General features: G+C 36.4%; 1 protein-coding gene across 1 annotated transcript in view; it reads right to left on the bottom strand.

The window, feature by feature from the left end:
* The window catches only part of CCDC7 (coiled-coil domain containing 7), a 245,984-nt gene that overhangs the window by 149,681 nt on the left and 79,793 nt on the right, over positions 1-16,510 (bottom strand). Inside the window, exons 12-13 of the mRNA XM_057304764.1 lie at positions 12,391-12,476; positions 3,803-3,857 (exon numbers count right to left, since the gene is read on the bottom strand). Coding sequence (XP_057160747.1) covers positions 3,803-3,857; positions 12,391-12,476 — 141 coding nt within the window. The remainder of the gene's footprint in view (positions 1-3,802; positions 3,858-12,390; positions 12,477-16,510) is intronic.

Raw genomic sequence — 16,510 nt, forward strand, 5'->3', positions numbered from 1 at the left:
CTCTTATAACTCTTCAAATCCAGTCTATTTAATATCTCTGAGTTTCCTCTTCTAAAAATGAAACACAGTAGTCTCCCTTTATCCAAGGTTTTGCTTTCTGTGTTTCAGTTACCTATGCTCAACCACAGTCTGAAAGCAGTTGACTACAGTCAGAAGATCAATAGTAGCTTAATGCTATGGCACAATGCCTACATAATTTCATCTCACTTTATCTCATCACATATGCATTTTATCATCTCATGTCATCATAAGAAGATAGAGGCGTACCGTGCAATAAGATTTTGAGACAAATCACATTCATGAAACTTTTATTGCAGTATATTGTTATAATTGTTCTATTTTATTATTGTTGTTACTCTCTTACTGTGTCTAATAAATTTTAGCATAGGTACATATGTATGTATAAGAAAAAGCATAGAATATACAGGGTTTGGAACTATCCACAGTTTCAGGCATCCCCTAAGGGTCTTGGAATGTATCCCTATGGATAAGGGAGGACTACTATACTAGTAATTACTGCTAAGCCTACTAAAATATGGTATATGTTATTTGACTCAGAAAACATTCAAATATGTAAAACATTTCTATATTCTAAAATTTTAGGTTATAAAACATATGTTTGTCCTCATCCTTATGACTAAGCTGCCAATCAACCCACTCGGTAGATAGTTGCCCAAGGTAAATACACTCTATTTTTCTAATAATCTGAAAATCAAGTTAATAGAATAACAAAACATTTTATAACATTTTATCCAAGCATGATTTTGTTAAGTACAACTCTGCTAGTCCATATGATGTCTTTGATAAAATAAGACCCTTTGTTCAGGCAAATGCAGCCCTATGCCAGAGTATACAGTTGGCAAACCATGGGCTAGATTTCAACACCCACTTTTCCCTTAACCCACTCCCTGCACAACTGTACAAAGTAAGAGTAGCCTTGGGTCCAAATGGATTATTTAATCTACATCCTTGAAATCAACGTTACAATAATTACTGGAATAATGATCCTCTAAAAGGTATACAACCAATAGCAACAAAAAACTAGTTCATTTAAAAACTAAAATAAAGTTTTATAGGACTTATTAAAACATTTTAAAAACATTATAATTACTTGAACAGATAGACAATATACCAACTGATTGTATTATCCATGCTGCCTGAGGAAGCAAAACCAAATATATTTTCACGAACGGCAAATGCTGAGTAGGGTTCAGAGAGCCTTATTTGCAGTTCAGATTTCACTATCAATTTATTCTCTAACCCCAAGCAAGTCACTTTTTAGCTTCTACTGATCTCTACAAAATAGCCTAGATCAGTGATAGTTCAGAACAGAGTTTTGGAAGAGGAAAATAAATTCCTTTAAAATTCTCATTAAATCCATAGATCTTCTCCAGAAAAAAACTATACAGAAATTTTTTACTTTAAATTCAGAGAAAAAAATAAATTTTAAATAACATTAGCTGCCACAAACTGAATGTTTATGTCCCCCCAATATTCATATGTTGTAACCTAATCCCCACATGTTGGTATTTGGAAGTGGGGACTTTGGGAGGTGATTAGGTCATGAAGATAGTACCCTCATGAATGGTTTAATGCCTTTATAAAAGAGGCTCCAGAGATCTCCCCTACCCTTTCTGTCATGTGAAAACACAGAAAGAAGATGGCAGCCTATGAACCAGGAATTTGGCTCTCACCAGACACCAGATCTGCTGGTGCCTTGATCTTAGACTTCCCAGCCTCCAGAACTGTGAGAAATAAATGTTTGTTATTTAAGTCACCCATTCTTTGTCATTAAATCCTCTTGTGGTCTGAATTTTTATTTCTCTCTTCCCCTCCCCCACAAATTCATACGTTGAAATCCTAATGCCCAATGTGTTGGTATTAGTACATGGGGCTTTTGAGAAGTGATTAGGTCATGAGGGAAGAGCCCTTGTGAATGAGATTAATGTCCTTATAAAAGAGGCCTGAGAGAATGCCCTTGACTTTTATGCCATGTGAGAAAGAACAAGAAGTCTGCAATCCAGAAGAGGACCCTCACCCCACCATATTGACACCCTGATCTGAACTTCCAGACCCCAGAACTGTGTGAAATAAATTTCTGGTTTTTTTAAAAATTTCATTTGATTTTTATTTTTTTGAAATATTTTATTTATTAATTTATTTGGAGAGAGTACCTATGAGTGAAGGGAAGGGCAGAGGGAGAGAGAAAATTTCAAGTACACTCCATGCTGAGCATGGAGCCCCGCATGGGGCTCCATCCCACAACCCTGAGATCATGACCTGAACTGAAATCAAGAGTCAGATGTTCAACCAACTGAGCCACCCAGGCACCCTAAATTTCTATTGTTTATAAGCTACCCAGACCCTGATATTTTGTTAAAGCAGTCTGAATGGACTAAAACACAGTCCAAATGAACTAAAACACTAACTTCTAATATTAATTATATAATGGGATTACAATAATTTGTTTAATATACAAAATACTGTTCTATATAAAATAAAACGGTAAGTGTGGTAGGCAGAATTCTAATATGGCCAGCATGATCTCCAGCCCTGTGGTTATGCTCTGAATAATCCACTCCCTTTGACTATGGGTGGGACCTATGATTTGCTTCTAGCCAGTAGAAGATAGCAAAGTGGTGAGAGTCCACTTACTTTATTAGAGTGCAGTATATAGCTCAAGTGACAAGATATCATTCTCATGATCATGTTACAATATTTAAGACTCTGTCTTAGCAAAAAAGAGAAACCTTTGGCTGGCCTTGAGATAGAAGCAAGCTGCTGTAATGTAAACTGCCTATGGAAAAGGTCCCATGGCCAAGTGCCTCAGTCTTAGGAAGGAATTGAAGTTTGTCACATCCACTTGAGTTTAGAAGAGTACCCTAACTAATAGAATGGAATAGAGCCTACCTACCTAACACCTTAATTGCCTTTAGTGAGCATGGGACAAAGCTAAGACATAGCTAAGCCTGCTCAGCCTCCTGATCCACTCAAACTGTGAGACGGTATAAGTTGTTTTAATAACTGAAAAATTTATGGTAACTTGTTACACAGAAATAGAAAATTAATACCATAAAGCCAAATATTTTATATTCAATATCTTGAATGGTACTCTCATTTTCTTCCCAAATTTATGTTACCTGATTCTTAAAGCATTCAGTTGCATGCTTATGGGACACTTAACTCCAGCCACTCACTGAAATGAGTGGTATGATGCTCTGGCAGTTATTTTAAAAAGTTAATTTGCACAAACACACAAAAAAGTATTCCAAAGTTCAGATGAAATAAAAAGTTACTTACCTTTCATTGGATCACATTAAAAAGAGTGGGCTCTATAGTTCATAATTACTGAAGGGCTTTTTCTTATTTGGTTTTTACACCTCTTATACCTTTTTGAGATAGAGAAGATATTGTTTTACCCATTTTAGTGACCAAAAATATAAAGCTCAAGTAGGTTAAAGGGAATTGCCCAATGTCACAGAACTTAGTAAGACCCTGTTATGACTCACAGCGTGATCTTATTTCCTCCATGATATTACCTGTAATTGAGTTAACCACGGTAATTTTCATAACTTTGACAATAAACATGCTTGGATTTAACATTTAATTTTCTGAAACTTACTGAGAAAAGTCAACAAACAAGGAAGAAATATCTTAGAAAGAACTTTAATACACACATACAAATATACACACATACACACACACATCCCTATGTCACATGCATACTAATGTTGTCTACACATATAATTATCAGAGCATATACTAATTAAATTTAGATTCATAGAGAGAGTACATGTCTTACCTGGACTTGAAGCAAATCTCCTTTTATTTTAAGCTCTTTCGCTACAGACTTCTTCCTGTTAGTAAAAAGATTTTTAAATATATCATGATATTTTAAATTGCATGACTACTTTGCTTTCTTGAGTAGTACTTAAATAATTTTTAAATAAAACTTCTCAAAAGAAATTAATATTTTTAAGAATCATAAATCCATATAAGTGATAAATTACTGAATAACATTTCTCAAGCTAATTTCTCATTGGTAGGATTAAAATATGGAAGTGAGATAAGGCAAGGATTTTCAAAGTACATTGATCATTTTTTTTCCTCTATGGTCATCTTTTCTTAAATTTTCATTTAAATTCCAGTTAGTTAATACACAGTGTAATATTAGTTTCAGGTGTATAATGCAATGATTCAACATTTCCATACAATACCGAGTGCTCATGATAGTGCCCCCGCTTAATCCCCATCACCTATTTAACCCATCCCCTTACCCACTACCCTTCTGGTAACCATCAGTTTGTTTTCTATAGTTAAGAGTCTATTTCTTGGTTTGCCAACAACACAATAAACAGTAGGTGTTGGAAGGATATGGAGAAAGGGGAACACTCTTACACTATTGGTGGGAATGCAAACTGGTGCAGGCACTCTGGAAAACAATATGGAGATTCCTCAAAAAGATAAAAGTAGAGGAGTTAAGATGGCAGAGAAGCAAGGGTCCCCTTTTCCAGCTGGTCCCGAGTCAAGGTGGATAGGTACCAGACTATCCTGAAAACCCACGGAATCAGGCTGAGATGCAGGAAGATACATCTGGATCTCTAAAAATGAACATCTCCAGCGCTGAGTATTGAGGTACCAAGCGGGGAGCCGTGAATCCGTGCACAGATGTCGGAAGATAAACAGAAGGGGGAGGAAGCCTTCGTGCTTAGGCGCCGGGAAGAGGCAGCCACATGCACTGGGGAGCGGGCTGACTCGTGGATCAGCACCCACAAGAGAGCAGACTGAGACCGGGAGCTGGGAAGCGTGCGCGTGACCAGTCTGAAAACTGGAGATCCGGAGTGCATGGGAACCAAACTGAAATGGGGCTTGGGAACATGCACGGGGGCAGCTGGCGGTGTTAGAAACACAAAGGACAGAGACGTGCTGGCCCTGGAAGTGAGGGCTGGGATGCCGGGTGTGGGGTGCACAACCCGGGACGCTACAGGGTTGAACAGCACCAACAGAAACAGAGTTAAAGAGGCCAGACGAGCTCAGTGGAGAGCAGACTGTGATCTCTCTGTTCTGAGACAGAGGCTGAGATTCGGCCACTGCTGCTCTGACTCTCAGAAGAGCTACAGAAAACCACCAGGGAAAGCCACCAGAGAACAAAAACCCAGAAATACCAGCTCACATTGTGCCAATCCCCATCGCCCCTCGCAGGGGACGGGGAAACTCTACCCAAACAAGGTTGCCTGAATATCAGCGCAGCAGGCCCCTCCCCCAGAAGGCAGGCTGAAAAATCAAGAAGCCCAAATCCCTAAGGTCTCTATAAAACAAGAGCACACTACCTGGGTCCTGGTCAATAATATGGGCTCTGGGCAACCCTGCAACCTCTCCTCATCAGAATGACGAGAAGGAGAAATCCCCCCCAGCAAAGAAAAGATAATGAGTCTGTGGCCTCTGCCACAGAACTGATGGATATGGATATAACCAAATAATTAGAAATGGAGTTCAGAGTAACAATGGTCAAGATGATGTGTAGACTTGAAAAAAAATTAATGAAAATATTAACGAGAATATAGAATCTCTAAGGGCGGAAATGAGAGGGAATTTGGCAGAAATTAAAAATGCTATGAATCAAATGCAGTCAAAACTAGATCCTCTGACGGCCAGGATAAATGAGGCAGAAGAACAAATTAGTGAATTGGAGGATGGGATGGTAGAAGAGAAAGCTAAAACAGAAACTTGGCTCAAAAATAGACAATCTCAAGAATATAGGTTACAGGAGATTACTGACTCAATGAAATGTTCCAATGTCAAAATCATCGGCATCCCCAAGGGGGTGTAGAAAGAGAGAGGTCTAGAAGAGATATTTGAACAAATTGTAGCTGAAAACTTCCCTAATCTAGCAAAGGAAACAAGCATTCATGTCCAAGAGGCAGAGAGGACCCCTCCCAAATTCAACCATGACAAACCTACGCCACGTCACGCCATAGTGCAATTCACAAATATTAGATCCAAGGATACAGTATTGAAAGCGACCAGGGCGGGGCGCCTGGGTGGCACAGCGGTTAAGCGTCTGCCTTCGGCTCAGGGCGTGATTCCCGTGTTATGGGATCGAGCCCCACATCAGGCTCCTCTGCTATGAGCCTGCTTCTTCCTCTCCCACTCCTCCTGCTTGTGTTCCCTCTCTCGCTGGCTGTCTCTATCTCTGTCAAATAAATAAATAAAATCTTTAAAAAAAAAAAATGAAAGCGACCAGGGCAAAGAAATTTCTCACGTACAAAGGCAAAAATATTAGGATTATGTCAGACCTGTCTACACAGACCTGCAATGAGAGAAAGGGTTGGGGGAGGGCAATTTTAAAGCTCTTTCAGAGAAAAACAGGCAGCCAAGGATCCTTTATCCAGCAAGGCTGTCATTCAGAATTGATGGAGAGATAAGGACCTTCCAGATCGCCACACACTGAACAATTTCATAACCACGAAACCAGCCCTACAGGAGATATTAAGGGGGGTTCTATAAAAGTAAAAAGGCCCCAAGAGTGATACAGAACAGAAAGTCACAATCTATAGAAACAAAGACTTTACAGGCAACATGATATCATTCAAATCTCTCAATGATCACTCTCAATGTGAATGGCCTAAATGCTCCCATAAAGTGCCACAGGGTTATAGATTGGATAAAAGACATGACTCATCCATTTGCTGTCTACAAGAGACTAATTTTGAACCTAAAGATACATCCAGACTGAAAGTGAAGGGATGGAAAACCATTTTTCATGCCAATGGACCTCAAAAAAAAGCTGGGGTAGCAATTCTCATATCAGATAGGTTGGATTTTAAACTTAAGACCATAGTTAGAGATACAGAAGGACACTATATTATTCTTAAAGGATGGATCCAACAAGTGGATATGACAATTATAAATATCTACGCCCCCAACAGGGGAGCAGCAAGATAAACAAGCCAACTCTTAACCAGAATAAAGAGACGTATAGATAAAAATACATTAATAGAGGGGACCTCAACACTCCATTATCAGCAATAGACAGATCACCTAAGCAGAAAATCAACAAAGAAACAAGAGTGTTGAATGCCATACTAGACCAGATGGACCTCATAGATATATATAGAACACTACACCCCAGAATAACAGAATACTCATTCTTTTCGAATGCACGTGGAACGTTCTCCAGAATAGATCATATGCTGGGTCACAAAACAGGTCTCAACGAATACCAAAAGTCTGAGATGATTCCCTGCGTATTATCAGACCACGGTGCTTGGAAACTGGAACTCAATCACAAGGAAAAATTTGGAAGAAACTCAAACACTTGGAAACTAAGAACCATCCTGCTCAGGAATGATTTGATAAACCAGGAAATCAAAAATCAATTTAAACAATTTATGGAGACCAACGAGAATGAAAACACAATGGTCCAAAACCTATGGGACACTGCAAAGGCGGTCCTAGGGGAAGAAATATAGCCATTCAAGCCTCACTCAAAAGAATAGAAAAATCTAAACTGCAGTTTTTATATTCTCACCCCAAGAAGAAGGAACAGGAACAGAAGAACAGGCCTAACCCATGCAAGAGAAATCAGTTGATCACGATTAGAGCAGAGATCAATGAATTAGAAACCAGGAGCACACTAGAGCAGATAAACAGAACTAGAATCTGGTTCTTTGAAAGAATAAATAAGATCAATAAGCCACTGGCAAGACTTATTCAAAAGAATAGAGAAAGGACCCAAATTAATAAAATTATGAATGAAAAGGGAGAGGTCACAACCAACACCAATGAAATAGGATCATTAGAAAGTTTTATCAACAGCTTTATGCCAATAAATTAAACAACCTGGAAGAAATGGATGACTGACTGGAAACCTATAAACTACCAAGACTGAAACAAGAAGAAATTGATTTTTTTAAACAGACCAATTAAATATGAAGAGACTGAGGCAGTGATCAAAAACCTTCCAAAAAACCTTCCAGGCCCTGATGGATTCCCCGGGGAATTCTACCAAACATTCAAAGAAGAAATAATACCTATTCTCCTGAAGCTGTTTCAAAAAATAGAATCAGAAGGAAAACTACCAAACTCATTTTATGTGGCCAGTATTACCTTGATGCCCAAACCAGGCAAAGACCCCATCAAAAAGGAGAATTACAGACCGATATCCGTGATGAATATGGATGCCAAAATTCTCAACAAGATCCTGGCTAATAGGATCCGACAGTACATTAAAAGGATTATCCATCATGACCAAGTGGGATTCATTCCTAGGATGAAGGGTGGTTCAACATTAGCTAATCTATCAGTATGATAGACTCTATTAACAAGAAAAGAGTCAAGAACTGCATGATCCTCTCAACAGATGCAGAAAAATCATTTGACAAAATACAGCATCCTTTCCTGATTAAAACCCTTCAGAGTGTAGGGATAGAGGGTACATTCCTCAATTTCACAAAAACCATCTATGAAAAGCCCACAGCAAATATCATTCTCAATGGGGAAAAGCTGGAAGCCTTTCCCTTAAGATCAGGAACACGACAAGGATGCCCACTCTCGCCAATATTATTCAACATAGTACTAGAAGTCCTTGCAACAGATATCAGACAACAAAAGGGGATAAAAGCTATCCAAATCAGCAAAGAAGAAGTCAAACTGTGTCTCTTTGCAGATGACATGATACTCTATATGGAAAACCCAGAAGAATCCACTCCCAAACTACTAGAAATTATAGAGCAATTCAGTAATGTGGCGGGATACAAAATTAACACTCAGAAATCAGTTGCATTTCTATACACGAACAATGAGACTGAAGAAAGAGAAATTAGGGAATCCATTCCATTTACAATAGCACCCAAAATCATATGTTATCTTGGAATTAACTTAACCAGGGATGTAAAGGATCTATATTCTAGAAACTACAAATCACTCTTGAAAGACATTGAAGAAGACACAAAAAGATGCAAAAATATTCCATGCTCATGGATTGGAAGAATTAACATAGTTAAAATGTCCATGCTACCCAGAGCAATCTACACTTTCAATGCTATCCCGATCAAAATACCAATGACATTTTTCAAAGAACTGGAACAAACAGCCCTTAAATTTGTGTGGAACCGGAAAAGGCCACGAATCACCAAGGAATTGTTAAAAAGGAAAAACAAAGCTGGGGGCATCACAATGCCAGATTTCAAGCTGTACTACAAAGCTGTGATCACAAAGACAGTGTGGTACTGGCACAAAAACAGACACACAGACCAATGGAACAGAATAGAGACTCCAGAAATGGACCCTCAGCTCTTTGGGCAACTAATCCTTGATAAAGCAGGAAAAAACATCCAGTGGAAAAAAAGACAGTCTCTTCAATAAATGGTGCTGGGCAAATTGGACAGCTACATGCAAAAGAATGAAACTTGACCACTCTCTCACACCATACACAAAGATAAACTCTAAAAGGATGAAAGACCTCGATGTGAGACAGGAGTCCATCAAAATCTTAGAGGAGAACATAGGCAGCAACATCTTTGACATCGGCCACAGCAACTTTTTTCATGACACATCTCCAAAGGCAATAGAAGCAAAAGAAAAAATGAACTTGTGGGACTTCATCAAGATAAAAAGCTTCTGCACAGCCAAGGAAACAGTCAAAAAAACTAAGAGGCAGCCCATGGAATGGGAGAATATATTTGCAAATGACACTACAGATAAAGGACTGGTATCCAAGATCTACAAAGAACTTCTCAAACTCAATACACAAGAAACAAATAAATAAACCATAAAATGGGCAGAAGATATGAACAGACACTTTTCCAATGAAGACATACAAATGGCTAACAGACACATGAAAAAATGTTCAAAATCATTAGCCATCAGGAAAATTCAAATCAAAACCACACTGAGATACCACCTTACGCCAGTTAGAATGGCAAAAACAGACAAGGCAAAAAACAACAATTGTTGGCGAGGATGTGGAGAAAGAGGATCCCTCTTACATTGTTGGTGGGAATGCAAGTTGGTACAGCCACTCTGGAAAACAGTGTGGAGGTCCCTTAAAAAGTTAAAAATTGAGCTACCCTATGATCCAGCCATTGCACTACTGGGTGTTTACCCCAAAGATACAGACGTAGTGAAGAGAAGGGCCATATGCACCCCAATGTTCATAGCAGCAATGTCCACAATAGCTAAATCGTGGAAGGAGCCAAGATGCCCTTCAACAGATGACTGGATTAAGAAGTTGTGGTCCATATATACAATGGAATATTACTCAGCTATCAGAAAGAACGAGTTCTCAACATTTGCTGCAACATGGACGGCACTGGAGGAGATAATGCTAAGTGAAATAAGTCAAGCAGAGAAAGACAACTATCATATGATTTCTCTCATCTATGGAACATAAGAACTAGGAAGATCGGTAGGGGAAGAAAGGGATAAAGAAAGGGGGGTAATCAGAAAGGGGAATGAAACATGAGAGACTATGGACTATGAGAAACAAACTGAGGGCCTCAGAGGGGAGGGGGGTGGGGGAATGGGATAGACCGGTGATGGGTAGTAAGGCGGGCACGTAGTGCATGGTGCACTGGGTGTTATACGCAACTAATGAATCATCGAGCTTTACATCGGAAACCGGGGATGTACTGTATGGTGACTAACATAATATAATAAAAAATCATTAAAAAAAAGAAAGAAAGAAAAAAAAAAGAAGAAGATGTGGTCCATATATACAGTGGAATATTACTCAGCCATCGAAAAGAACGATTTCTCAACATTTGCTGCAACATGGACGGGACTGGAGGAGATAATGCTAAGTGAAATAAGTCAAGTAGAGAAAGACAATTATCATATGGTTTCACTCATTTATGGAACATAAGAAGTAGGAAGATCGGTAGAAGAAAGGGAAGAAGAAGGGGGGGTAAACAGAAGGGGGAATGAACCATGAGAGACTATGGACTCTGGGAAACAAACTGAGGGCTTCAGAATGGAGGGTGGTGGGGGAATGGGATAGGCTGGTGATGGTTATTAGGGAGGGCACATGTTGCATGGTGCACTGGGTGTTGTATGCAGGTAACGAATCATGGAACTTTACATCAAGGGCTAGGGATGTACTGTATGGTGACTAACATAATTGTTATTATTTTTTTAAAAAAGTTAAAAATAGAACTATCCCACAATCCAGCAATTTCACTACTAGGTATTGACCCAAAGAATACAAAAATATTAATTCAATAGGATACATGCACCCCAATATCTATAGCAGCATTATCTACAATGGCCAAATTATGGAAACATCCATAGACTGATGAATGGATGAAGATGTGATGTGTGTATATAGATATACAAGTGCACTTGTGATGAGCAGTGGGTGTTGTAGAAATGTTTAATGTATTGTACATCTGGAACTAACATTGCACTGTACATCAAATAAACGGAATTCAAATAAAAACTTAAGATGACCAGAGAGCAAAAAATGATCAATGTACTTCAAAAATCCTTCCCTTATCTCACTTCCATATTTTAATCATACCAATGAGAAATCAGTTTGAGAAATGTTATTCTACACAGACACACACACAGACACACACAGGAACACGCACTGGAATATCACTCAGCCATTAAAAATAATGAAATCTTGCCATTTGCAATGATGTGGATGGAGCTAGAGAATATTATGCTAAGAGAAATGAGTTAGTCAGTGAAAGACAAATACCATATGTCAAATTTAAGAAACAAAACAAGCAAAAGAAAACAAGGAAAAAGAGTGGTCGTCTTTTCTTTTCTGAGACAAAGGTCAAGGCTGTTTGTCTACTGAATTTCTTTTCAGAATTTGTGAAACTCTATAAAGATTGAATTCACAGTTTCTTTTTAAAATTATATATTTATATTAGGATTTGACTAGAGCAAATCCTAAATGCAAAAAAATATATATTACTAAAGAAAATATTCACTTAATAAGGCCACTTTACAATAATCCATATGCATAAAAAATAGATAATTGATTTTATAAAATATGTATAATCAAGAAATTGAGTAAAAAAAATAAAATAAATAATGCCCAGACTAAGGAGTTAAGGTACAAATCACAAATCATTAGCCAAACCATCAAGGAAAAATGTACATCCTTTTGTCCCTAAAATGATTTTCAGATTTAATTCTGTTTACTTATTCCTTAATATCTTGTGGTTCATTCTCCTCTTCTAACCTACCTTTAGTTCTTTGTTCTTCCCTTGTCAGCCCTCTTTCACCATCATATCCTGGCCTGCTTATAAAACTATGTATTACGTAGTGTTATATTTTTAAGAAACTCTTAATAAGTTATGTTTATATGACCTCAAACTGTATAAAATGAAAATGTAAATTAACAAGGAAAAAATATTAACATGTAGCTTTATGTCTTACTCTTCTGAATCCTCAGGTTTTCCTTTGTCTTTTTTCTTCTCAGTTTTTATAGTTTTCTTTGTCCGATCATGTGTAGACTTTGTTTTCTGTGTAATTTAATATATGACAGAAATAGTTAATGAGGTAATAAATTAGAAAGAAATAAAAGATAATATACATTACTAAGATTTCAATTTTACTTTGAGAATTGCTATGCTGTTTCAAGGAAAATTAAACAGAAGCAAAACAAAATAAAGGATATAGTCAGAATATTTCCTATGGCAATTTACTGAATGTAAATTGTATACAAGCTAATATATATCAAAAAAATTAAGTTCCCCTGACAAATTACAGCCAGTTCTTCTAAAGTATAACATATGCCTTCCTGAAAATCATCTTACTATGAAAAATCATGCACTAAAAACTTCAGGATGTATGAGAGAAATGAGGTAAGGTGCCCAGCATGCAAAAAACACTGCCAATGATACATTTTTTAAAAAAAATAGAAACCTAATAAGAACCATTCTGTTTTACACAGTTAAATGATTTAAGAAATACATAATACTAGAAATATAGCTAGCTCTTTATCTTGAGGAAGACTTGAAACTTGTTTGTGGAAATGAGCATCGAATAGCTTGCAACTTGTTTTTGTGCAATTTTGGAAGAAGTGTTACCTGAAATTGGATGAAAAGTTGTAACAGACGTGGACTGGTTTGTCACACTACAAACACGGTGAATGAACCTATATAGTGTATAGAGTCAATTTTCTGCTTTCACCCAGTACTTTTCACAGATGAAATTGTGCGTAAACACATGTAAAATTCATATTTGGCTCAAATTGTTCGTGTTCAAACAAATTTGCATTTCAAAGCAAATATAGGAGAACTAACCACATATTTTAAAGTATTCTTGAACTATGTAGTAACAGATTATTTTATACAAGAAAGTGAGAAAAAACCTAACAATTAGATTATTGAAATTTATAGATGCCCTTAATGATAGAGACCTATTAAGGCACGCATTAGGTGTTTATTTCCTGTATTATACCACAACTTCCAACACACAAAATCACTAGTGGCAAAGTTCTCACTAGTTAAACAAAAAGTGTAATAATTCCTCATAAAATACGAAAAATAAGTATAATGATGAATTTTTAATGAGAATTGTTAAGGTCCCCAAATAACTTTCTAGCTTAAATATCAGTTTTGGGATATATTCCCTATGTGGAAAAATCTAATATACATTGACAATTAAAAAATACTTTAAAAGCGAAAAAGAAAAAGACTAAAAAATAGTGATAAAAAATGATCAATAGATCATCAGTGAGTTGTGAGAAAACTTCAAGTGACTAATATGCTTGTAATTGCAGTATATGATGGAGAGAAGAGGTAAGGAAAGAAAATAAATATTTGAGGAAACAATGGCCAAATTTTATTCACAAATTTGACAAGAACTATGGCTTGTGGTTCTTTGACAAGAACTATGGTTCTTGTCAAATATAGACTGCAATAACCTAAAACAAGACTGTAAGCGCTTTACTGTAAAGCAACCAATAAAGCAATCAGTTGAGCAGCAAATACAAAAGTAATAAAGAGTTTGTTACCTGGATGCGGGGTGCTATTGTAACATATAACTAAAAATGTAGCAGTGGCTTCAGAATTGGACAATAGGCAGAAGCTGAAAGAATTTTATGAAGCATGAAAAAAATATATTTAGCAAATTATGAAAAGAAGAAAAATACTTTAACTTGATAAATGATATTGAGAAAGAGAGGCAGGCACAGGTATGCTGACTGACCACAGAAACAAGAAAACGTTCCCTTTATAATTGGGAACAAATGAAAAATACCCACTCTCCTCATGTCTATTCAGTATCATTCTAGGGGTCTTTCCCAGTGCAGCAAGGCAAAAAAGAAAAAAGAAAAAAAAAAAAGAAATAGCATTTCAAATTGAAAAGCAAGAAAATTTAGGCAATTATTATTCACACATACTTTGACTTTGCAAGTAGGAAATAAAAAGCTAACCATGATGACAGTTTAGGTAGATTTCCAGATGCAAAATTCAATACAGAAAAATTTATTACACTTCCCTAATAGTAGTTTAAAATATCTTTTAAAAAGACAGCAATTAAAATACCATAAAAATATGAAACATCTAAGATTAACAAAATGAATGAGCTTTATGAAGAAAATCATAAACATTGTAAGCATTAAAGAAAACCTTAAAAATGGAGACATTTAATATTTATAAACAAATAGGTAAATCTTGATATCCTAGATGTAAACGTCTACAATTTGATGTACAGATTTAATGCAATTGTAGAATTTGACACATTAACTCTAAAATTTATACAAAAGTGCAAAGACCAAAAAATAAATAAGTTCTTATAAATAACAAGGTAGGTTGACTTGCCCTACAAAATATCAGGACCTGTTCTAAATCTCTAGCCATTAAGGATTCCAGGCATTAACACAGAACTACACAAGACCAGTGGAACAGAATAGAAAGTAGAAACAAATCTTTAAGCAGTGACATTTTCTAGAAACAGCATACCAAAACATACACAGGTAGAAGATCCCTTTTAGGAAGCTATTATAGAAAACCAGGTGTTAGCAGAAATGAAATAAATAAGGAGACAAACTGTAGGCCAAATGTGCCTTGTGGCCTTTTTTGTAAATAAAGTTTTATTGCAACATAGCCGTGCTCATTCATTTGTGACTATTTTCATACTATAGAAATGGACTTAAGTTGCAACATAGGCTGTATGGCTTACAAAACCTAAAATACTCATCTAGCCCAGTAAATGTTTGCTGATACCTGGAATAACAAAATGGATAACTCAGTAATTAGGGAAATACTACCAAGTTATAGTAGACACAGGATATTTGTGCCCAGTATCCTTTTTACCTTTTGTTAAGAAACAGCACTACATTTTAAGGCAGGTTCTGCACTTCCCCCATCTCAAACTGTCCTGGTGACATTTTACCTAAGTGAAGTCAATAAGATCTAATCACTTAAAAATTGACTATTACGGAAGGGAAGCAGTTGGAGCTGAGTAAACCCAGAGTCACTATCCAAAGGGATGGGGGGTAGGGGAATAGCTTCTCCTTCCACATATCTCCTTCACATTTCCCCTTCACATTTCCACACAATGATCACAAATGCTACAAGTAATTTCCAATGAAAGAAGTTAAGAACAGTCATTCACTGATTACATCTCACATATGTAAAGTATAAGAAATGTGGCCACTGAACGTTAATATTTTTTATTTTGAAGTTTTCATTTAAATTTCAGTTAGTTAACATATAATGTAATATTAGTTTCAGGTGTAGAATTTAGTGATTCATCACTTACATACAATACCCAGTGCTCATCATGACAAGTGCCCTACTTAATACCCATCACCCATTTAACCCAGTTGAGGAGTGAAGCAGTAATGACGTGCAGGAATGGAGACAAAAATGAATAAGAGGTATAATCTATCGACAAGCACAAAGTTTCTATAAATCAAACAAGAAAACCATGTTGTATCACAGACCATATATTGAAGAGATTCATACAGAAATAATTGTTCTATAGAGCAGAATAATTGCGGTTTAGAGACACAAAACCTAAAGAAATAACACAAGAAAGCAAAATCAGAAACTGTGGCAACATCTTCAAGTCATCTAAAAAGCTCCCAAGTTTTTTGTATGTGGATCTAGTGCATGATTAAGGTGTTGCAAAATTCCTACACTTGGCCAGACTATTCAATTATTTAATATGACAATTACTACTTTATATCTATTTATTTACTTATTTTTTAAATTTTCTATTCCTACTTGGAATGCTACCTAAATGAAATTATTCCTCACTGAACATACGTGACAGCCTTGATCTAATATATTGAACACTTGTGTAGGATCACTGCTTCTCTAACTGATTAAAGAGCAAATTTTCTGGTCCTCCTTCTGCTTCCTCCTCTAGTAAGAAAGAAATATCAAGAAACCAACATTAATGAATTCAAGGGTACTTTCCTTTATTTGATTTGACCTTACATTGAAATATACAGTTTATGAATTTATGAATTTAAATGGTTAATAAATTTTTTTCTAAACCATTTGATTTTGTCTATAGTTTGACTTTTATAAGTTATTTAAAA

The sequence above is a fragment of the Ursus arctos genome, unplaced genomic scaffold (genome assembly GCF_023065955.2).
Source record: "Ursus arctos isolate Adak ecotype North America unplaced genomic scaffold, UrsArc2.0 scaffold_30, whole genome shotgun sequence".
NCBI lineage: Eukaryota > Metazoa > Chordata > Mammalia > Carnivora > Ursidae > Ursus > Ursus arctos.